The sequence below is a fragment of the Epinephelus moara genome, chromosome 24 (genome assembly GCF_006386435.1).
Source record: "Epinephelus moara isolate mb chromosome 24, YSFRI_EMoa_1.0, whole genome shotgun sequence".
Classification (NCBI taxonomy): domain Eukaryota; kingdom Metazoa; phylum Chordata; class Actinopteri; order Perciformes; family Serranidae; genus Epinephelus; species Epinephelus moara.
In genome coordinates this window covers 6,455,364-6,479,821 of record NC_065529.1, presented here as the reverse complement: position 1 = coordinate 6,479,821, position 24,458 = coordinate 6,455,364, and the positions used below count along the sequence as shown (strand labels likewise).

The 24,458-nt window shown below is 39.7% G+C and overlaps 2 protein-coding genes across 2 annotated transcripts; both read right to left on the bottom strand.

The window, feature by feature from the left end:
- Positions 1 to 1,244: 1,244 nt before the first annotated feature.
- Positions 1,245 to 8,769, bottom strand: LOC126386780 (ADP-ribosylation factor-like protein 8B). The gene is made up of 7 exons (XM_050039360.1): positions 8,525 to 8,769; positions 6,872 to 6,952; positions 6,589 to 6,662; positions 6,205 to 6,298; positions 5,674 to 5,741; positions 3,289 to 3,359; positions 1,245 to 3,173 (listed from the first exon to the last, which is right to left on the bottom strand). The coding sequence occupies exons 1-7, from the start codon at positions 8,645 to 8,647 to the stop codon at positions 3,124 to 3,126; spliced, it is 561 nt and encodes a 186-aa protein (XP_049895317.1). The 5' UTR covers positions 8,648 to 8,769; the 3' UTR covers positions 1,245 to 3,123.
- A 2,530-nt stretch (positions 8,770 to 11,299) lies between these two features.
- Positions 11,300 to 16,372, bottom strand: LOC126386774 (N-acylethanolamine-hydrolyzing acid amidase-like). Its single transcript, XM_050039350.1, has 11 exons — positions 16,109 to 16,372; positions 15,393 to 15,557; positions 15,141 to 15,264; positions 14,871 to 14,961; positions 14,682 to 14,767; positions 14,427 to 14,599; positions 14,260 to 14,322; positions 14,111 to 14,177; positions 13,954 to 13,982; positions 13,566 to 13,635; positions 11,300 to 13,454 (listed from the first exon to the last, which is right to left on the bottom strand). Exons 1-11 carry the CDS (start codon positions 16,288 to 16,290, stop codon positions 13,437 to 13,439), a joined length of 1,068 nt encoding a protein of 355 aa, XP_049895307.1. The 5' UTR covers positions 16,291 to 16,372; the 3' UTR covers positions 11,300 to 13,436.
- Positions 16,373 to 24,458: the final 8,086 nt, after the last annotated feature.

Genomic DNA, 24,458 nt, shown 5'->3' with positions numbered 1-24,458 from the left:
GCTGCTGTCATATTCTTCATGCAAGGTGATGAGTAGTGTCTGCTCATCTGTCCCTGCAGATAACAAGATATAAATCCCATGTATGGCTAACAAGATGATATTCATACATCTCTATATAACAGGCCACACACGTTCAAAAACAGAAATGTCTAAATAAGCTCATTCTGTACGTCATGTCCGTATTACAATTAATTGTGGGTCTGGGAAGTCTGAAGTCTGCACCCCAAGCAGATTCTCTGGAAGCCTACAGTAGGTCTGCTTGAGGACCCTTGTGAACTTGATGAATTGCGGATTTGGACAACCCTCAATACTCCTGGACTTTCTGGGAACACACCCACGAATTCCATGAGTCTGCAAGTGTGGTGAATTCCAGACATTTGGAGTCAGCCGGTGACTTTAGACTCGACAAAATCAAAATAGACTTGCAACTCAACTTGAACTTAAACACCAGAGACTTGTGACTTCACTTGGACTTGAGCCTTGAGAATACCTGATACCTTCCCCCAAACCCAAATTTTAAAAAGTATGTTATTTAAGTATGTGCCAGGAATCAGTTCATTTCCTGAATCAGCTAACATTAACACTGTTCATTCCCAGCCAGTCGACACTTAACTCCCCAGATCCACTCTGTTTGAACTTATCAGACAGCATCCAATCAAGTTGCAGGAGAGAATAAAGACGTTACATTACTTATTGCTAGTTGACAAAAATAATAAAAGATAACTGCGTATAAAAACTACAAAAAAGACAAAGTGCAGTATGCAAAACATGCAGGTCAAAACTTAAAGGTAGAGATGCAACAATTTGAAATAACTTGTTTTAACAAATAAGTAAAAACAATTAAAAAGTATTCATGATTTTTTACATGTCATATATTACTCTGTTATTAAAATAGCATTTCGTTTGGTGAAGAGCACATTATGAATTGTAACGGACTCAGATCTAAAAGTTCAGGACTCAGGACTTCACTTGGACTTGGAACTTGAGACTTGTCACATCCCACTCATATACACAGTGCAATTCTAAATCTCTTAAGACTGATATCTGCCCTATGATAATCACTATATGCATAAAGAGGAAAGCAGGTTTATGATGCACCAACTTCAGGTAACTGCAGTTTCCGGCCTGTCGAGACTCTGCGCTCCCCTCTGTTCCCAGAATCCTCCCAAAGTCCCCTGCTTCCACCTAGTGGTGACAAACTGACATGACTGGTTCCCAAAGAATTTCAATGCCACACTTGAAAATCCTTAAAAATAAAAACAAATTTATTAGCAATCACAGGGAAACAATGCATGACATCTACAGGAGCTCGTTTGTTGGAATAAAAATGCTAATCTTATTTACAAAGTCTGCAATTGAATGTGAATAAGTTCAGCACATGCACATACAAATTGCAAATAGGCTATATTATTACACAGGTAACAAAGCTTTCCCCAAATTACCCACACAGTCACCCAAATATATATTTTTTTTTACAGCCCCTCACTGCTGCTGTGGTCCCAACAATCGACACTTAGGGTTACGACGATCACCAACAGACACAGAACAACGTGTGAGATGACAAGAGCGTGTGGTGGATCTGTAGAAAACATTACAGTGAAATGCAGAAGCCATGTGGGCCTACATACAGCATTGAAGCAGCAGGGTTAACTCACCCCGATCCAGCAACACTCACACACACACAGAAAAAAAGCAATTGATCAAGATGCACTGGCCAAGCAAGGGGCAGATTAATATACAGTGATCAAACCTGTGCGAAATCATTGTCTTGTCGCTGAAAGGAAATCAATCAATACATCGTTTTAAGAGACAGCATTGTCCTTAGGTTGCTAAGGCTTCCACAAAAAGACATCAGGGTTCAGACAAGGGTGTGGCAAAGGCATGGGTGACATCAAACACCCAACGCTTTGAACTAAAGGAGTCTTCTGTTCTCCGTAAGCTCCGTCATCATGACTAACACTGGCTTTCTGTTATCCAACCCGAACAAAATAGGGATTATGAAACAGATACTTGGGCGCACCCATACTGTGTTAAATAAAAAAAAAACGACAGAAAAATCCTTTAACAACCTGAGAACTGCAAGAAAAAGTTAGCCCACATTTCAAGCTACATTAAAGTGTCGCAGGCTACAGGTGAGACAGCATTCAAATTACCCGTCAACCAAACCAAATGTAACATTCTCTTATTGACCTTGCATCATCCGTCATTATTCGTTTTTCATCGTGAGCACAGTAATGTCTTTTCTCAGACATCGTAATGTGTTTATGAGATTACAGAACATAAAATGGGATTGTCGAGGGGTGGTGTTAAGTGTAATCAAGGGATTTATGCTGCGTCTGTACCAAGTGTTTATTTATAATAGTGGGTTAGGAGTCGCATTGGGCAATATCTGTCTGATTGGAACACTCACTGAGCCAAAGGCACTTAAATCTCTGCTGAGCTATCTCAGGATTTTGCCTCAGACACAACAACCACTCACAGTCTCACCCTCTATTCATCATTACATCATGTGTAAACTTTGACTTAAGTCACTTAATAAAATAGATACTTTAATACACCAGCAAATTAAATGCAGGCTACATTGTGAAGATTTGATCAAGAATTGAAGGTATTAGCACAAGCTACCATCGTCATTTGGCAAATAACTGTTAAAAACTACAATCACGACCTTGTCACGTAAACACCAAATGTTGACAAGCCACAGCACGGTTGTTTAAATGTGGGATTAGAGGAGGTCCATCCTGGTGCAGCTGGGGAAAAGCACACATCATTAGATGCTTGTCGAGGGGAACAAAAGCTATTTGAAAAGAGGAGGGGAAAAAAGGAAAAAACTCAAACACAGAGCATGTCCATTATGATTGGCAATAAGGCATGATGGGTATGGACAATCCTTCTTCTAGCACAGTACTGAAACAAATTTTCAAGACTCCAGATAGTTGGGAGGGTGGTAGTGCTGTACAGGGGCTGCACATCTATGGTAGTGTACTGGGTGGTGCAGGTGGTGACAGTAGTGAGCAGATAGCTGGATTACTTCACAGAGGCAGTGGAAAGGATGGCTGTCGAGGTCCCATGACCATTAGGGGGCTGAGGCCAGAGCTGCGACTGGGGCGGGGGGCTTCATTTTCAGCTTCTCCGTGACTTTGAATGCTGGATGAGCCACTGCAGCGTGATATCTGCGGAGGGGGAAATATTATGACTTTTTATGACTTCAGCAGGGCCACATATTATTAAACATTTGCATCTATGCTATTGGAGGTAGAATCATTTATGTTCTGATCCGCTCTTTACCTATATTGTCTTTCTCTTTGCAGGAGACAGAATAGCAGCAGATCTCTCGGTCCTGGATGGCAGATAGATTCCTGAGAAAAGGAAAGCAGGAAATGTGAAACCTCTAAGGACTTTTGAAAGTCTTTTGTTCCGCTGATCCAATACTTCCATCAAAACATCTGTCATTCCAACCAGCAAAGTGCTAGTCAGCACTGACTAAAAATGAGAAGCTGCTACCTCAATGTTGTGTACGTTAATATTTGCTAATTAAAAAGAGTGACGAGATAACAGATTTGTTAGTGTTAGTGTAGTGTTTCTTGTTCTCGTCTTGACGTTCAAATAAAATCAAACATGTTCAATGATGTGATAATTGTCAGCAAGCAATAGCTGTGCTCTCTCCAGCAGTGAGTGAATTTGCAAATCCCAGGATAGCCAAGGAATGGCCCTTCCCCTAACCAATCCCACTTCTCTTGCCTAAACCTAGCCAATCCAACAAACCAACGAGGGCAAAAAGTACTAGCCAATCATAGGGAGAGTAGGGCAGGATTTGCAAATCTACAAACAGTAAACATGGAAGGGTCTCTGGGGAGGTGCCACAACGTAAACAAGTCTTGGTTTTCTTGTACTGTGGAACAGGAGGACAAACTGGTGGGGTTGTGGAGTGAACAAGAGTCCCTGTTAAATTATTTGTGTATCTGGTCCACCAAGTAGCACTTAGTTTAGTGAGAAATCTTGATTTCTGAAACTGTTTGCCTCACATTCCCACAGTCTCCTCCCACTAAATCAGCGGAGCTAATCAACGGAGACTGGTAGCAAAGTAAGGTGACAACATCCAAAATGTAAAGTTTGTATGAAAACACAGTTTTTCTTCATGGTTTATAATGGGTGCGGTTACATGATGGCTTCTCATTCAGAATGAAATAAATCCGAATGAAATAATTCGGAATTAAAGTTTTTCCAGGTAGTTTACATGGGAAATATTCATTCTGAATGAGGGTTTACATGGTAGATCAGTTTAATCACCTTTATTTGGGTCTGCGCAAGGTTTGGGGCAGGGAAGGTTTCTGATTGGATAGGGGGCGGGGCGGGGCGGATGTTACGTGTTTACGTTTACCAGAAGAAAACACTGTAGTCCTCGCTCTGGCTAACAAGATGCTTGATGACGCCATTCTTAGTGCCTTTTTCGGGCTTGTTTTGCTTATATTCTTGAAGCAGCAGTACGACAACAACCTTGTTCTGCTAATGCTTCGTCTGTTGAGGAGGAGAAGAGAGGTAGAAGGTCGAAGAAGGGAGATAGAAGACCGTGCTTTGGCGAATGGAAACCTGTGAGTGCAACGAGGCCGACTGCTCTATCTCAGCCCGTTGCTATGCGCGCTGTATATGTCATCGCGCCAGAAGGGCAAGGAAATGAGCATGCACAGAAAGACCGGAATGGCTGGAATCGGGTAGGAGGTGTATACAAGACAGAAAACTTCTTCCATTCAGGTTCTGAAAAGGAATATTCCACCCCTGTGCACCCGATTAGATTTTCTTTCGGGTTGAGGTGTTTACAAGGAGCATTTCTATTCGGGTAGGGCTTCCAACCCGAATGCAAAACGAATACATGACTCCATGTAAACGCACGTATCCCCAGTCTTTGCAAAATCTTTAAGTGTGTGACTCAAAACTCACACTGTCTTTAGATGTGAGTGTCAGACTTCAGTCTTTGAGAAGGCCTCTAGTGTATGGTAGGCATTAGTGAATCTGTATATTCTGACAAACTCGATGTTGGCTCTACATTTTCACTCGCACATACAGTGAAATGCTTGCACTGTAGGCTGTCGCAAAGGGAAGCAGTTCTGCAGTAAGCAGAAGAGAGTATTTCAGCTCATACCAGTCTATTAAATATACCCAGGATCTGCCCACAATTGAAACTTAGGACAACTCAGCACATCTCTACCTACCAATAATCGCTGCATTCTAAACATCTGTGTCCAGTTAAATTGGAGTATCCCCAAGTTGAGACCATTTTCCTGATGATTCATCTACACCGTATGGCCAGAAGTCTGTGGTCTGTGATGACATGTAACTGTTGATCATCTTATTCCAAAATGAGAGGCTGATACCAACAGCGTCCCTTCCTCTGAGGAGGCTATTCACAGGAGTTATGAATTGAGTATCTTAGATTTAACACAGGTATGTGGACACCCATGACCACATCCTTTTGGTCATACAGTGTATAATTCAACATATTGTAAATGTCTGACATCATCACTGTTGGATCACCACTTGGAAAGATTCACATAATACTTTGATGCAATGATTAATCATGCACCAGTTATGACTATAGGATACTTTAGTCAGAAGTAAGTCCTCAAGTTTGTGCAGGATTATCAACAAGAATTCTGTAAGTCTCAAGCGCCTCACATTTTTTCAATGAGCTGCTTCTCATCAAGTGCGTTGGGTAGGTCTCGTTTGTTGCCCAGTACTAGAACCTGAAAAAAAGAAAAAGAGCTGATCAGTATCAAACACAGCAATGTATCAGCATTATCCCACAGTGTGGTCAGACAGTTTAAAGGATTTCTCTCAGCTATGTGCTTCACCCATCACAGAATCGTTACTGTTAGGAAAAAACAAACTGTGTGTGTGTGTGGTGTCAAGTCACATCAGCTGGAAGCCTATCGATTTAGCACATCGAGCCCTGTCAAGTCAATCATCCTGTCCGCTTAGATATTTAAAAAAAACTCATTTAAAAAATCCTGGCTTCTGCTCAAAAGACCACTTTGTGTTTCATCAAGCCTGAGTCACTGCGGCCCATCAGCTGCAGTGATTACTAATTATGAGCCTCATTCCTGCTTGTGATCAGAGTCACTAGTTCCTCAGAAATCAATGTGATGACCCAAGGTGAGGCTGTAACATCAGGAGCTTTTGGGCCAAACACCACAAGTGTCTTCTTACAGGAATTCCTTGTAGCTGTGGTTTGTCTAAAAGGTTGTGCAGTTCATTTCTGGAAGCTTCTATCTTCTCTCGGTCTGCTGCATCCACCATGTAACTGCAAGGGGGGGGAGAAATACTACTTAGAGAGTTTGGAAGCACTAAAATACCTGTATCACTAAATCATAAGTGAAAACCAAATGTTTACTTCTTACTACAAGATTAACTTTCTAAGAACACATGTAAATGAAGAGATACCACGCCAAATGTAAACACATTGCCTAAGCATTGTGTTGTATTAGTATGTATAAATAATTCACTTTCAGTTTCTCAGCGACCTTAGGAAGACAAATAGTACATTCTGCTCACAAAGGCACCTGCTGTACTTTGTAGTGTCCACAAACTTACACAATAGCATTGACTCCTCGACAGTAGCGCTCCCACATGCTTCTGAAGCGAGGCTGTCCACCTATGTCCCATATCTGAGGCGAGAAAGCATAGAATCAAAAACACAGTCTTAAGCAGGGCAAAAGCCTCTGCGCCATTTTGCTCCCTTTATAAACCAATCATTGCACCATTACTGCTCTACAGTGCAGACTAAACGGCTCTATGCTGGCACTTGTCCAGTGTAAAATGGAATAGAGTTGAACAGTAAAAGCATCCCGCTGGAAATGTTGGCTTATTAGCCTACCTTTATTGTCACATTGCCTTTAGTGACCTTCCGCATGTTGAAACCAACTGTGGGAATCATGTCTTCACTGAACTGGCCTGACTGCACAAGACAAATGTAAGACAAAAGGAAGCATGTTAGTGAAATCTCAACTAGCATGTGAAATATATAGTGTTGAAAAGGTATTACAAAAACTCACAAGCACCTAGTTTGTCTCTTTTCAATCTTGGTGCTATTTAATTTCTACCATTTGTGTAAAGACATTCAGTACTATGTTATTGTCTCTACATCAGTATCACCGAATAAAAACATGTCTTCATGTAATTAAGTCAGTATGGTTTAATTTAATTAAGTCACATGAAAAGCTAAGCGGATGTGAATCATTTCTGTGCATGGGGTCAGAATAAATTGAGAAATCATATGATTACAAGTTTTCTTTTAGCTGCCTGAAGCCTCAAATTGAACAGTTGTCATTTTACTCCATGAATCATGTTAAGATGATGGCATCTCTGCATCAGCATACATTCGCTTCCGATCAAGCTTCCTGCAACCAGACAGTGCTTTGTAACCAAACATTCCACAAGCGTAAAAGTGCCATACAAAGCATTTAACCTAAAAGTAGGGCCACCCACTAAAACCAGCGCAACCTGCTTTGATAGAAACAGATATGAAAGAAATTCAGATACGCAGGATGGCTTTAATAGCTGTGATTGTGTCGCTCATATACAGCCTGGTTTCAGTCCGGCAGTCTTGAAAGTGAAGGCAGCTTTGTGCAAATCTAATCACAGATCACCTCACATGACCACAACAGACCCGGAAAAACTGTGAGCTCTTGAGATGAATCCAAGGGAGGGGGAGCCTAGAGTACTGTGGCCTTCAACTTGACTTCTTAAAACTGCAGTGTGCTCTATCACCTAGAAACACAGACATAAACAACACTGGACTACAGAATATAACCCCACACCCACTCAAGGCTGTGGCACGATAAACAAGCGAGACACACAAACAAACAAAGATATCATAAAATTTTAATACTGGCAGTGCTAGCTATGTGACAACGTGCCATAAATCTGGACTCAACAACAAGGGAATATTTTTTATGGGAGGGAGAACGCACAGGAGCCGACGGCCATAATGAATTCAGTTTTGCTGGCTTGCCTTACAGCAGGATACACAAAGCAAATGTAGCTCTCCACCTATATAACCTATTCTAGTAACACAGACAGCTGGCAGCCTGCGGGTATGATGGCTCCGGGCCTCGTCCGCTTCACTTCACCCTGGCTAGATGACGTAGACAAGACGGGCTGTTTACAAAGTTGACGAGTGGCCCGTGTAGGAAACATGCAGTTGATGTTGACACACCGGCAGCTATTACAAAGCAATGACAACTCCGTTCACATGACCGCTTTCATAAGTAAGCGCACAGTCATACCAAGAACTTCGTCACTCTAGCTTAGTTAGCCAAACAACAACTGAGTCACACCGCTGCTAGTGTTCGTACCTCAGCGATATATGACATTTAAAAGGCACCAACACATTCCTGTGCATGTTATGGAACAATAACCTATGAATGTTGTGGTCATTACATACAGTTATATCATATATATCGCCCACAGCCTCTCCCAGGTATTAGCCGGGGCCCACACTGACAGTGCTTGTTTGCTAGCTACTTACTGCAATCACATTGACGAATGTGGTCTTTCCGGAGTACTGAAGTCCCACCAACGTCAGCTCCATCTCTTCCTTCCAAAAGAGGGACCTGAACCAGTCCAACAGCCTGTTTATGAGGGCCAGCATCTTGGATGACACGGTAGTCGCAGTCTCTGCAGCCGTCTAGATGTGAATTGGCTATCAGTCTACACAGGAAGCAGCTAGCTGCTTTGTCATATCATGTGATCCACTGACAAGTGTTGCTGTCCCCGCGTGCCTGCCAGGAAGTGCATGAGTCTCACGAGAGCGCGCACAATGAAAGCGGAACCTGACGTAGGATCACTTTACACTTCTGGGAGCTATAAAATCACGATTAAACATAAGTAATAATCACAGACTGTATACAGATAAGAGGAGGAGGAAGAAGAGGAATAAAAAAAATGTTATCAATAATGAATTATTAATGTTATGATTATCATTATTATGATTAGTATAATGCAAACCTTTTGAGCCAAGCACTACTCAAAAGTCTAAACAATTAAGAAAAACAGAGAAATCTATCCTAAAATCTCAACCTCAAGAATTAGTTCAATAATAATAATAATAATAATAATAATAATAAGGGGAACAAAGTGCTTTGCAATGCAGAACAACATAAAACACACAGATAACACTAAACTAAAGCACAAGTGTTATAAATAAATGACCAAACAACAATTAAAGATGAAAAAAAAGAAGAAAGCCCATCAGGTGAACCACTTACAAAACTGAAAATGTAGTAAGTGGCAACATTCAGTGGTGGATGAAGTACCTGAAAGGCATTAAATCACAGATATGTTACCAGAAAAAGACTGGTAGAAGTTAAAGTCACCTATTAGAATATTACCTGAGTCTTAATCTCAAGTCTCAAATCTGATATTTAATGAACATCAATAACAAAAAAATATTTAAAAAAAAATATATATATTAATAAATAATATCAAAAAACTTAAATGTAATGAAGTAATTGAAAGTAAAAGTACAAGTAAATGCTGTTAATTAAAAAGCAAGCAGTCAGAATTCCATGGATTATAAAGTTTATTTCTTCTAAATATGTCACCAGCTTAAAAATGGAGCTTACATTACACTTGATGAAAAATGACGTCCTCGTCACAACTTAAAGGATTTTATTCAAAAAAAAGTTAACTTTTACACCAATACGTAGATACGTAGTGGAGTAAAAGTATACATTTCATTTGGGAGATGTAGTGCAGTAAAAGTGAAAGTTGACAGAAATATAAAAAGTACAAATACTTTACTAAAGTATTGTAACAAAATATTATTACTTTGTTAGATCACACTACTGGCTTTATCATAACCTTAACATCTTCTCCATTTAATTCAGATTTTGCAGTTTGGTTCATAAACAAAAGATTACGTAATGCATTAAGAAGAGATCCTGGTTTGAGCTCAAATGACCACTTTGTGTTTCATCAAGCCTGAGTCACTGCAGCCTATCAGTTGCAGTGATTACTAATTATGAGTCTATTCCTCATGTGCATTATATGGAATAATGCCTTAAGTCTCTAGCTACTTTTTCAAAATTTACTTTTAAAAGGTCTATGATATTACTATACAGTCAACAAATAATCTGTATTATCAGCATCTCTCCTGTTCAATATAAAATGGTGAGGGATAAATAATAATAAAGAGAAATGTTATAGTATATTATAGTGTTATATTTGTTTATTCTTACATGATCTTGTCAACTTTTTATTGCTCTAGAGTTTGCAGGTCTATATGTAGTGAGAAACTGCTGCTGGCCATCCACAACTGTAGAGCTCTGTGGCACCAGGACAACATCCAGTTGTAGACAACACAACTGAGTCAGTTATGGGTCGCTGGTTTGACCCCTAAAATCATGCAACTTAGAGGGTTTATAAGAATATGTTACGTATGACACTGATAATTTAAAATGTGAGCTATGCATGGCTTCAAATTTGATCTAATTATTGTTTTTCTTGAGAGGCCACTATGTTTTAATAGTTATTGTTGTTTTATTGTGGGTTCATTATATGTTGTATTTGCTGCAATTGAATGTGTTTTGATTGGCTGCTACCTTGGCCAGGCCTCTCTTGTGAAGGAGATTTTCATTCTCAATGGGACTTCCTGGTTAAATAAAAGTAAAGAGGAATCAGTCCATATGACAGCAGGAGTGTTTTTTAAAAAAATCGTATTTATTTCCCTGCTTTAAAACTGAACGTTTACATGCACAGTTAGTTAAATGAATATCTAAATGACAGTAATAGTACAACAGCTCAGAGGTATAGGCAGAGCCATTCATGTTGACTTTGATCTATTAGTTGTAGCACGTTAAAAGCTAATGACAATAAAAAATAAGTTTACGCGAACATTTTAAAAGTCTTGTTTGTCAACCAGCATGTAATTCAGTATATGAAAACTGTAAGGAATTAATTTCGGTAATCCATATTTCAGTTGGCAGTCTTCTACTTTACATTTTAGTATTACACTCTGTGGATGGAAATGGAAAAGTTTTTAAGAAGAAATTTAAGGGGCTTTATCGTGGGTCAGGTCTATAGAAAAATCCTTGTCTAATTTACAAGATTGCCCATACCAAGTATCTCTCAAAAGATAAAATAACCTATACACACACAATACCTCCATTCTTCCTGGCTGTATAAACTTCTGTAGCTCACAGCTATCTACTGTTGCTCATGTGCTCCTCATTTGTGATAACAATGGCTGTATAACCTGCATGGCAGATGTATTTATTTATCCAACCCTTTTAGTCTATTAATGGTGTATCATTGGCTGGTTACATAAAATATACTCTACAAATACAGTACCTGTTAACAGTGTCCAAAAGGCAGACTGTGAATTTGGTGCCCACTCAGGGGAATGACTGAAACAAAAGTGCAAATGTGAAGCCCAAGTGAAGAAAAAAAAAAAGTAAGTGACTCAAATAAGTTAACCAGACAAGTGGTTTATCTCAGAGACATTTCACTTTAGGCACAATTACCATAGAACTTGTCCTGGTGTCAGATAGAAGGGCTTTTCCATCCATGTTTATATTAACCTATACTGTATATCAGTGTCATTCAGAATTCTGTCACTCAGCCCCTCTTCAGCTGACTCCACATAATCACAATCATTAAAGCTACAGCAGATAACTTTGATTTTAAACAAATACTTACATGTCATAGTTGCTGAAACTGTCACTATATATATTAGCAGCAGTACATGAGATAGACAATTGAAAAAAAAAATCTGGTTCCTCTGACCCCTCCTAGTGCTCCTAATGGCATTTGCAAGAATCAGCTGTGCCAGAATCAGAGCCAGGGGGAGTCTCTAACGCAGCTTTCAATAACTTCTTGTGCACACGCTGCACAGCCACCTCCCCTGTGCATGCTCTGTACAGTAAAGCGATCCATTGTCCCACTCACGACTTTCTCCTTTTAAATGTTACCATTCCGCACACTGGCTGCCAATCAGGGCTTTTTATGTGTCACACACTTGTAATTCCCACATGCTAATGGCAACAAAAAGGTTCCCCGTGAAGGTTTTTTTAAAATTAAATTTAGTTACATTTTTTAACTAGAGTTTGCCTCTTAATTAAAAAATGGGTGCTCACAACATACTGATACAGTAAATTAAAAATTCATTCATAACTTTTTGTATAGGCCCAGATGAATATTGCCGTAATAATGTGTGGTTATTACAAAATCCCTGAATCCCTGAAGGTTGTTGTGTGTTGTGTGTCTGTGCGTTATCAAATTCAGTGTGTTTTCATTCACATACCTACAATGTATCCTGTTTTGCTTTTGCATCCTAAAGCTGCCTGAAAGCTGCTCAGATAAGGAGCTGGCCTCCTGTTTGATTTTTCTACATCACAATGATCGGCACATCTGGGTGATGTTAGTATATATTGAATGTGTTTCCAATCATAGCCTCGACAGCTGCAGATCAGCCCTGGCACACAGTCCTGTTCTTACGCACAAGTGTTCAGTGTATTAAACTCATCATAGCAACTTACTTGCACGCCACTCCATTTGTTGTGCTAACCTCAACGTTTGTTTAGGCTATTGAATTTCATATCATATGTATCATATCTCATAATTATCAGACTTTGATCCTCTGCCTGACCCTCCCTGTGTCTATTCATTTATTTTAAAAGGTTTAGGCTATTTCATTGTTGTATATTATTGCGCTATTACTAACACAAAGTGGTAACCACGCAGTTGAAATGAACTGTAATAAACTGGAGCTTCTGTGCTTTGATCACCAGCTGTGAAACAACATGACCTTCATCTATTTAAAATGCCTATTAGTTCCTCTGAGCTCATTTTGGTTAAAGTAACACAAAAGTAATGTAATAAGTAACCTATTACTCTACTTCAGCAACTTAACTTTCAAATGAAGGAAACTTTTAATATGTGATATACTACATTTTGAGAGTAACTTGCAACTTGTAACTTGTAACTTGAACACTGTTGAGGAGAGGCGCAGCGATTGCATGAGCAGTGATTGACTTGATTGAAAGCTGCGTTAGAGTCTCCTCCTGGCTCTGATAGGTTGTTCCTGCTCAGGATTCTTGTGAATACCATTAGTAGCACCGGGGGGAGGCAGAGGAACACAATATTTTTTTCACAGATTATTTGTCTCATGTACTTAATGAGTTACTTAATGAACCTTTAAAGTAATCATTTTTATTAAGCTAGACATATAAACTGCAAGTACATAAGGCAACAAAATGTATTAATTTTTTTTTTAGTAGAGGCAGAAAAGCGCTGTTACCCTAAAAAAGCTTGAGTCCGATTCCCCTCTAATGTCATTGATTATGTAATCTCCACATGATCATAATCAGCATGTAACCATGATTTTAAATTCAGGCACGCAAGGACGCTCTGCAGCAGCAGTGTTGAATGCTCCAGGCCTGTCACGACGGTTGGCAGCCCTTGAAAGAGATGGAGAGAGATGAGTGAGAGAGGGTGTCATCTTCAATGACATTTCACCCCTTCACTGAGTATCATTTTATGTGCATTTAAGATTTAATAGATGTAATTACCTGTGGCCTTACAACTGTGTTGTACTGCTCTGGGGTTGCTGCACTCATTATTGTCGTGTAAACAGTTATTCTGGGGATTATCAACACAGACAATAGATACTATCAAATGTTATTCAAAGCATAAACCTTTAACACAAGCTATATAAAGGTTTCTTAAAACTATAACTATAAATAACAAGCATATTATCAAAATGTTAAACTTCCAATGGTTTGACTGAGACTCAGCTATGTGCTAAGGTGTCAAACAAAGGCCAGTTGACATTATTGCTGAGGTGGGGTGAGGGGAACAGGAACTGGTATGCAGCGGCCTCATTTTGGCTACGTGAAGAGACATGTGATTCCTTAAAACACAAATAAGTGCATAATGAACAGATAACATTCTCCTTACCCGTTACACACTGGAGGCAGCGACAGAACCTGTAGGAACAGACTCTGTTAGATATCCATACACTGTCTCTGACTTTCAAAATATGCTGTGCACACTCTGTCTCAGTATCACGTGCACTTTGGTCCCCTGAAATGCTGATTTATGAGTCCATGCTTGCCTGATAAAGTGTCTCCATGTTGATGTGATCTTGGCCAGTAGCATTTAGTGCTTTGTTGGCTGCCTCTCTACAAAATTAACACATAACAACAGTGTAATAACAGTAACAGCAACGATATTGTGGAATAATCATCATGTGAGATGACTCACCTCCTATGATCCCTGGCTGGAGGAGGAAGCCAGTGGTCAAAGTTTGTCTCCACTCTGAACCATCTAAAACAGAAACACACAATTTTAGGTTTGGGTCCAGTTGTGCAATCACACTCAACAAACACCTTAGTACACCAGATTCTCCTCAGATCTTTAATTTCACCTACTCTCCATTCAAGGGATCCAGTGGCCAGATATCAGCGGGGCCCGTTCGGTCTCTGGTGATGACGGCCCCTTCCCCTGCTCGCACCCCACCAGCGATGTAATACACCCCAGTGATTATGGGAATTTTGGAGAGACGCATCACAGCATCCTGGAAGTTTTCTGCTTCCTCCAGTGTCTGTTGGTTGCATACAGTAAGTAAAAGTTTCACTTCCTCATACTGTAAATATCCTCATTATAATAACTTCCATAACACCCACCTCCCTAACCAGCCAACTGACTGGGGACCTCCGAAAGAGGAAGGCAGACACCACATTCTTCCACCAGTTCCACCAGTGTTCAGTGCCTAATGAGCACAAACACACGTACAACATGAAAACAATCAATAAAATCAGAGTAATGCAACATTTCTGTAAAAACTTGACTGCAGAGGAGAAGGGTGGTCTCACCTCGCTGGTCGCCAGAGACGGTAAACTTTTTAGGACTCTGTCCCGTCCACAGGCCGACGTAGCCTGCGAATGAAGTTCCACTGTACGCCACCTGAATAGATGTGTCACATTAACAACTACAAAATGGTTTCCTCGGCCATCATTATGCAAGGAATTTTAATTTTGTACCTACTAAAATTTACCTACTGATTCTGGATTTAAAAAATATGGGTGTGTAGCTACAGGAGTTATGACATTTAGTTTTTTAAATGCCATGAATAGATACTGTACCTCTCCATTCTTGAGGAAATTTATGTTGATGGTCAGATTCCTCAGAACAGGATGTGGATAATCAAGGTTCCTGCCATGGTACACGTGCCCATTTTTGTCCTGAGCTACGATGCTAGTGCAAAATCTAGGAACGCATAAAGTTTGTTTGCATGCATGAGAGGGCTTTCACCTTAATCCTGCACACTTGTGTGCCTCTGCATTGTACACAGGTTTCTATTATAGATGTGTAACTGTATCTAAAATCATACATACGCAGATACTTCATAGGCAAAGTTGAGTATGATGACGTCTGCGATGCTTCCTCCCAAGTGCGAGGCCATGCCACGGATCTCACCTGCATATGGCTGAGGGACATACTTTGCCAAGGCTGTCACAACAGGTGCCAATGCATGATGCACCCATTTTGGGACTGTAGAGCTAAGACACAAAAGAAAGGACAGAAAACAGAAAACATGTCTGCCTCAGCACAACCACTGTGAGATACATGTAAGAATTCTAATTAACCCAGATGTTAGTTTACCTGCCGATTCAAGGCTGACATAATACATCAATATTAAGTTAACACTAGTTTAACACAACTATTATTTTGTAGCTATTTGTGGTATTGTTCCTGATGATTACAGTTCACTCTCTTCTTTGTTTGTACCACCCCTGATAAAGTAGCAAATAGAAAGTGAAAACATGCCATCTGTGGCCTGATAGTTACCTAACAATGTCTATATTTCGATCCTGACAATCCTATTTTCAATAGCCTATGTATGAATCACTTCTAAACATGTTAGCTTTACACTACTCCTAACTAACGTTAATGGCTAACTTCTGCAACATCTGGTTAACGTAGCATTACACCGCAATGACGAGTTTCTAGAAATAGGAACTGTACAATATTTATGTATAGTTATTCATGTATAGTTCATGTTGTTAAATATGACAAATAAACAGCGATAAAGAGGCTGTGGAGAACTCACTCAATGACCTCTGCGGCAGCTTTCTTCAGGTAGTCCACGTCAAAGGCTTTGGTAAGAGGCAACCATCGCAGCTCTGGATCCTCGTCCAGGCTGATATTCAGTGTGGGGGGAGCGACCACCTGAGCCCGGCACGACACTACGAGTCCGAGCCATCCGAGCAGCAGCACCGCAGCCCGCACCATCACCACCGCCCCAGTTCGAGCAAGCCACTGGCTGGCACTGACACCGGAGGGCTTGTGATTTCAGGCTACGACAACAACGAGACTTCCGATCTGAGCTTTTCAGAATAAAAGTTGGTTTAAAAGGAGTGACAATAATAGACACAGGAAAAACTACGGAAGTAAAACTACCGCATAAAAGCAACAAACTGTACCTAAACTAATAAAAGTACTCGTTCCGACCAAGCAATTTGATTGGACAGGAGGCATTCCAAGAGTGTGGACTGGGACTTTTAACCATGCATGTATCACTCCGCTCACAGGTGTTCTGAGCCGTTAATTACGTTAACCGTAAATTAGTCGACATTAACAGTTGTCAGAACAAACAGCACCGAAACGAGAAACATATTTCCTAAAATAACAGATTCATATAATGAATGGTCATGAGAAAAGGACGAGGGACGAAAGAAGCCTGAATACTTGACTGTAAATCTCCAGGTATGTGCATATGACACCAAAACACGACGCAACGTGCTGATGAAGCTGTTAACTCATGGGCATCACACATATGGCACCAAAGCGACTGTCAACTGACTCTAATTTCACACACATATGAAGCTTACATGATACAAAGTAGCTGGTCTGCAGACATTTAGACTTACACAAAGTAACAAGCTTGTAATGCAGCAGTCCAATCCCAGTCAGTTGCAGAACCAGTTGTGTTGGCTAAGCTAAATAAATCATGAAATAAATACACTAATAATATCCTGTTGCTGCTTTTTACTGTAAATAAATGGCACTTAGTAGAACTGTTGTACAATAGTAATATCACACTCGAGGTTGTGCTATTGTACTGAATATCAGCATGGCTGTTATTCGGTCGTAGGTACGAGGCCGCTGGCCGAGATGTACAGTATAACAGCACTCCCTCTCCTATACTACTGCTTAAATAGCATGGCCACCCTGAAACAATCTCTGGGTCCCCCACTGGCCCCCTCTGGAGAAAATAATTGGAGGTCAACAGTACTGCATTTTTAAGACTAGACTAAGGAATCCATTGGTACCAATCATGTCAGCATACCTTATGCAAGGAGGCTAAGTAAGACTCCAGAGTTAGGGTAAATTTTGGTGAGGGAGCAGCTGGCAGGGTCATTTTTAAAGGGGCCCCTTGAACTCTCACCTTAAGATATCCAAATGAAAACTGGTTAAACTTGAGAGAATTTGTTCCCAGTAGGCCTAAGTGTTTCGTTCCCTATAATCAATATAGTCCTTCAAATTAAAGCTGTTTGTCTTTTTAAGGAAAAGGACAACCAGTCTATTAAAAGAACAATGGATGGCCTAACACATGTATAGATACATAACATTACTAAAAGCAGAATAGTGGTGGAACACAACTGTACCAGTATAAGTCTATGCACATCAGATAATTAATAGCCAAGTAATAACTGTAAAATAAGAAACCAGAGTACATCAGTGTGCAGTTCCTGAACTCTCCACATTGATATAGTTTTCAGCAGGAACAATGCTTTGTGTACTTAAAGCTATAGTGCGTAACTTCTACAGGTCCGTAAATGTCCGTTTCACCCAACCCACTACTAGAGGAGATGACACAATGCTGATTAAGCCGATCGGCTCCTCTAACATCTCGCGGTATTTTTCAATATATATCATTTTTAGTTTGCGTGTCGACCTGCGACATTCCCACGCTGGCGCACAGGAAATGCTTCCTCACAACAAGAAGGGAGGGGGAGGACGAGCGGAGAGTGTCATAGCAAAAGGTAGAGCGCAGGTAGAAAGAGAAAGCAACATGGCGGAGAAGCGGCTGAGACACGGTTCAGAAGTGGATCCTACCACAAAGAAAAAGCCTGGACATTCAGCTGAAGGTCTATTAGCAAAGAAGGAAAGTGACCGACGGAGAAGGCAAACAAGGATTTGTATTGGCGTCGCTTTTCCTCGGTGAAGAGCCCTGAAGGAAGAAATTGGGCTGAGGGCAGACACGGATGTTGCCTTGCTGCTGTTGGATAAGTAAGTGACTTGGTTTATAATTATATTATGAGTAGTATGTGTTGCTGTTACATGTAGGCCTACTGGACCTAGTACTTTATTATTTTCTTGGAAATGGTGCTATGAACGTAATGTAATGTTAGCAACCTGGTGTTCGCCGCGTTGTGTACACGGTGTGAAGCGAGTGTTACTCTGTGTACGGTGTGTGGCGACTGGCGAGTGTTACTCTGTGTATGGTGTGTGGCGACTGCCGAGTGTTACTGTGTATGGTGTGTGGCGACTGCCGAGTGTTACTGTGTATGGTGTGTGGCGACTGGCGAGTGTTACTGTGTATGGTGTGTGGCGACTGGCGAGTGTTACTCTGTGTACGGTGTGTGGCGAGTGTTACTCTGTGTACATGGAAGTGCCGCCGGTTTATTAGTTGTAATAACGCATTATCCGCTGGGAGGCGACAGAAGTTACGCACTATAGCTTTAAAGCTCCAGTAGGCGACATTTTTTTGGTATAATTGAGTAAAAAATTTTATAATATCCTCTAAGCATAATGTAAATCAAGTTGTCTGAGCTGCTGCGCGGTGAGGGAGAGCGAGGCTCAGGAGTATGTGCAGGGCCGCGAGGGAGGGATGGGGAGGGCTGCGGCGCGGTGAGGCTCCCAGAGAGGGAGAAATATTACCAAGTAGGATAAAATACTCGCGTGCTCGTCTGATAGGAGGGGCTCACGGCGGAGATGAACGAAACCTAACTCAGATGAGACTCAAAAATCAACCGTTTTCAGGACCTAACTCAGATGAGACTCAAAAATCAACCGTTTTCAGGCTTTCTACCTACTGCAGCTTTAAGAATGCCTATGAATATATCTGCATTTTGAAATATACGTCATATTATTTTTGTTGTTGTTGTTGTTGTTGTTGTTGTTGTAGTAACACATGGAAGTTTTCCAGATGGACTTGTAATTTGGCCAAGATACACTTTTATTTTGAAAAAATTCCGATCGGAAATCTGATTGTTTTCGGCAGTGGAATGCAGCCATGCTAATCTTACCAAACAGAATTTTTGTCTTCACTAAATGAGCTTTGTTGATGTTTGACCAAATTATTCATCACCATTTCAATTAAGCTAAAATGTAAAGCAGCAGGAAAAAGTTTTTAGATCGATGTGTCTTAATTTTGTGACACTTCAATGTCAACTTAGCCTACAGTTTAATGGAAACATTATGAATAAGCTTAACCACTTTATTTTAAATGCATTACATCAAAACCTTCCTCACTCCAGTTTGAAAAGATATAGGCTAAAGAGTGAAAGAGAATGCTCACTCAACCAAGAGTCAAAACAGTGATTGTAAACTTCAAAAAACATTTTGGCATAAATAGTCCTGTTTATATTTATATATGCATTGCATACAGAAACACATGTTCTGAGCTTTTTGTCAAGAATTTCTTGCTTTATGAGTCAATACTTCTGGGTCAATACCCGCTACAATGATGAATGGTTGGTTAAATAGTACTTGTTTTTAGCTTCTTGCAGCAAAAGCACACAAAGGTAAAGCTAATAAGAAAGAGAGATATTTTATGTCTTGACTGCATCATGCTGGATGGCTGTAAACAGGGACAAGTAACTGTCATTTCCTGCTGTCGAGACTGAATCTACCTAACCACACCCAATGAGTAACTGTGAAAACCACCAGCAGCATAAATAAAATGCAGTTGAGCTTGTTTTATAGCCAGTTATATGTGTTAAAGTTCCACTGGCTGTTGACAGTTGGCTTGAATGCCAGCAAGAAAAAAAAATCTATCTACAGTATTTAATAATAACAGTTTTCCACAAGCACCTCAGCATTCAGATATCATAACTCCTCTACATGGTATGTTACTAAATCTACTAGAGTTCTGTGATCCAGAAAAAAAAAGCTGCTGCTCCTCTTCATGAGAAGACACACACACACACACAGACACAGACACAGACACAGAGAGAGAGAGAGAGAGAGAGAGAGAGAGAGAGAGAGAGAGAGAGAGAGAGAGAGAGAGAGAGTGTAAGGCATTGGAATTAAACACAAAAATCCCCCAAATATTTTTTTTTGTAACACAAATACTATACTACTATTAGCTACAATAATTTCCCTCTTTTTCAAATCGTAAGAAGAGGGAAGCTGTAGGTAGCACAAGCTGCTGTTTTACTTGATGTATAAAGTTAAAACATAACCTTTAACCTTTCAAAAGAAATACATCAAGATACTGTGCACTCCACTGACTAAATGTGATAAGCATGAGGTTTTCTGTATGTCTTGTCATATTTGGATAACATAAAAAGTATTTATTAAAAAGCATTTGCAATTTTTTGAGCTGTAAACTGTTTTATAACAGAATCAAACAGCGCCATGTGAAGGATTTTTAAATTTAAAGAGTAACAGTGTTATTTTTCAACCTTGACCCAATTTTCCCATGTTTGTGTGTCTAAGTGAGTAAAAGAGACAACAGTTTTTGAAATTTGTCAAGTATTGAGTGAGATTAATCACTTTGAGTATTTGTGCACAGTCAGTGTACGTCCATTTAAAGTGTTTGTTTTTGCCATTGACAGGCTCAGATTGTTATTCAAAGTGTCATTATGAAAAGTAGCCTATCCCTACAGAGACAGACCCTTTTGGTTTAACCAATCCAATTTTGGATTATTGCATAGACAAAATCTCTGTGGCAAACAGTCATGATACTTATATTTTTTGTTTAGCAAGATAATCTTCAAAATTAGCACCACTTTTATGATTTTTGAAGCCTAAGTGCAGTCGCCAGAAGTTAAAAGCACCACAGCCGCATGACTTCAACGTGGCCACCACAGCGAGGCTGTAAAGCTGAGTTTGGCACAAATGTGTTCTGTAGTCACATTTAGCCACTTAGCAACGGCCTTATTTTAGACACATTAAAGCTTCAGAATTCACAAGTTGGGTATTTACTGACGTACTTTATGACGTAGAACAAAATGTGATAGTCTCTTATGCTTGTGTTGAAAACAGATAGCATCTAACCAAAAACTCATTAAAAAAAAACACTGACTTTGAGACGAAGGAACCAGGAGTGCTAAAATGCTAACTCATTTCTGGGTTATGTGACTCATTCCTGGGGCACTATTGTCTCTGTACTGTGTAGTTTTATAGCGTTGTCGAGCTTCTGATTCAGGATCTTTTGAAAGCTGTGGTTTGATGAATGGAGTTTTTTCCATTTCAAGGTCATCATGTTCTTTGATGAGTGCTCACTAAGTGCTCTGTAGACCTCAACACACTGCGAATAGATGTAACACAACATCTTCACAAAGTCAACACATGCACAGCATTGAGAATCATTCACAATCTTAAGTTGATGTTTGCATGTTTTGTCAAACTGATGTTTTTGTGTCAAGTTGGCGATTGTTTTCTAAATGCTGCACGTGTTGTTTTAAGTTGGTGGAGATGTTTCTTCATGTGCTTGTGATGTGTCTATTTGAAGTGTTGAGCTGAGCCTAATCAGAAATCAGCCTCTCAGCCATGCCAATTCTCCTTGCTTCTTGAATCACAGTGCACACTCTGTTCTCAGCAACAATAACCATGGAGGCCACTTCCTCTCACTTCAGCTCCACAGTCACCCAGCATTTTTCCTTTGTGACACCAAGTTTCAAAATCTGACATTTATCAGCCAGCACCTCAATAACAATTTCTTTGGTTTATCTCATTATAATATTTCCCACTGCCAAGTGCCACACTGGTGTCAGTGTTTTTTGCAGCAGCCATTAGGGTTAGCATTTAAGGCAGTGAGGCTGCAGAGAGGCCACATTCTACCTGGGCTCAATGATTCCTCTTTCAGCCAGTAAAAGATTCATTCATTCAGGCAAGACTGTGAACCAACTGAAGATGACTGAAATCAAACAATATTAATAAAGGTACTGATTTAAGGTGCATGTAGCTTAATGGTGAGACTCGCCACAATGGTTTTGATTAGTTACATGTGCTTTGCATCATGAGAAGCACCCAGACTCTTATGTGGATGTAGCTGCCATTCGTCCACTGTGTCAGTAGTCTGAGTGGGTGGAAGTTCGCTGCAAAGATCAGCCTCTCATTGGGCGGAATGAGCCACCTGCTGAAGTCCCGCCCTACCACCTCCGGTTGCAGTTTTCAACACGTCCTTTACTAACTTTTGCGGTGTTTGATCTTGCGGGGATGTAGCCATTTTTCAGCAGATACAAGCTGTAAACAACATTGTCATGTTTTTTTAACCACACAGGCTACACTGTAATGTTGATAGGATGAACTTGTGAGCTAACAGCTGATAATTTATATCTACAGGTAAGATTACAATACATTTCTCAATTAGCTCTGGCCTGATTGCATTAACTCCTGAGAAAAGAATCTGGCTCCTTAACTGCTAAATGCTCCACTATGGTCACCAGCTAACTGCTTTTTTTTTTTTTTTTTTTTTACTGTTTGCTGCTGAGGAGGTAGTGTACAGGAAAGCTGTGGGTGGTAAAATGCACCATAACAATGAACTGAAATATGCGGAACCATTCCCCAGAGCTGAGGGGAACTACAGTTGGTTAATATTCTGTGGTTCTGTGTTGTCACTAATAACCTCTTAGATAACAAGAAGTGATTTGATCCATTGTTTGGCTGTAAAAAAAAAAAAAATTAAATAAAAATTACACACACATATATATACACACACACACACACACACACACACATACATGTGAACACTATGATTTCAGTTAGTATTTTTTTTTTCTTAAGTCTAGTTTTTATTTTTATTTCAGTTTTTTTTCACATCTAGGTTTAGTTTATAGGTTAGTTTTAGTTCACTATAATAACCCTGGTTCAAAGAGAACAGATCTGTATATATATATATATATATATATAGAGTGAGAGTGAGAGTGAGAGTGAGATAGAGAGATAGATAGATAGATAGATAGATCTGTTCTCTTTGAACCAGGGTTATTATAGTCAACTAAAACTAACCTATAAACTAAACCTAGATGTGAAAAAAAACTGAAATAAAAATAAAAACTAGACTTAAGAAAAAAAAATACTAACTGAAATTATAGTGTTAGAATTCTCTTTGGTTTTATTAGTACAACAAACATGAAGAGGCATTGATGCATATTTTGAGAAAGGGATGTCTTCATGACTGTTGTGTCTGTATTGTAATACCCATATTGAATGTCTGAAATCTTGCCCCTGACAAAAACCTCTCCTTATAATTAAAAAAAAATAAAATAAAAACCCAGTTAAACATTTTTAAACAGTCAAAACGATACTTGAACAAACACACCCAATCGGCAAAACTAACTGAAACTAAACCAATTGAAAACAAAAAAATGCAAATGAAAAACTAAAATTGAACTGAATTGAATTATCCAGGTTTCACACAGCATCCCAACAGGGTTGTATTTTTCATTAGTGTTAAACACACTATAGTTCCGTGTATCAAACTTCTTCTAAAACGACTTAAAAGGACTCTCTTTTTTCGAATTAATGTTTAAACATGTTTATTTTAAATGCACATGCAGAAATGCCAGCTTCAGGGTTTCTGTAACGTTTATTTGTTCACTTTTATGAGCAGGCTACTGACCCCCTATAGACTTCAATTGTATTCGCTAAGCTAAGCCGCAATGCTAACCGCTGAGACCCAGCCACTGGACGTACAGACACAAAAAAAAGATATCGATCATGTTGTCTCAATATGAAAATGATAGAGAAAGGGCATAACTCCCAAATCGTCGGAGTATTCCTTTAATAGACAAAAGGCATGACAAAAAAAAAGAAACAAAAAAACATATCACTATACATCAACAACATACAGTGTGAAAAAACAAGACAAAAACACCAACGACAACAACAGAGGCGTTTCCTCTGGCTTGATCAATGGATATAAGTGTATATTCTGCATAACAATGGAAATTTATGGAGTGATTTCTAATGATGTTACCTAAGGGAAGCATATATAGTGCAGACCCTTTAAGGCCAATTAAATGTTCCAGTCTCTGAAACAAATTTGATGGTCAGTTGTGTCAAAGGCAGCACTAAGATCTAATAAAACAAGTAGCTACAGAGACACGTCCTTTGTCTGAAGCAATCAGAAGATCATTTGTAATTTTAACTAGTGCTAGTCTCTCAGAAATCCTCAAACTATTATCGTGGATAAAGTCACAGCTGGTTTGCGCCTACTTTCTCAA

What these genes read in the sequence shown, in the direction of transcription:
- LOC126386780 (XM_050039360.1), bottom strand. Translation starts at nt 8,647, where the DNA reads ATGCTGGCCCTCATAAACAGGCTGTTGGACTGGTTCAGGTCCCTCTTT. An exon ending in CGAGGAGTCAATGCTATTGT is followed by an intron (nt 6,299 to 6,588) that starts GTAAGTTTGTGG and finishes CCCCCCTTGCAG; the next exon opens with TTACATGGTGGATGCAGCAG. An exon ending in AAGCAGCTCATTGAAAAAAT is followed by an intron (nt 3,360 to 5,673) that starts GTGAGGCGCTTG and finishes TCCTTTTCTCAG; the next exon opens with GAATCTATCTGCCATCCAGG.
- LOC126386774 (XM_050039350.1), bottom strand. Translation starts at nt 16,290, where the DNA reads ATGGTGCGGGCTGCGGTGCTGCTGCTCGGATGGCTCGGACTCGTAGTG. An exon ending in TTTGCCTATGAAGTATCTGC is followed by an intron (nt 15,265 to 15,392) that starts GTATGTATGATT and finishes ATGCGTTCCTAG; the next exon opens with ATTTTGCACTAGCATCGTAG. An exon ending in CGTCTCTGGCGACCAGCGAG is followed by an intron (nt 14,768 to 14,870) that starts GTGAGACCACCC and finishes TGTGCTCATTAG; the next exon opens with GCACTGAACACTGGTGGAAC.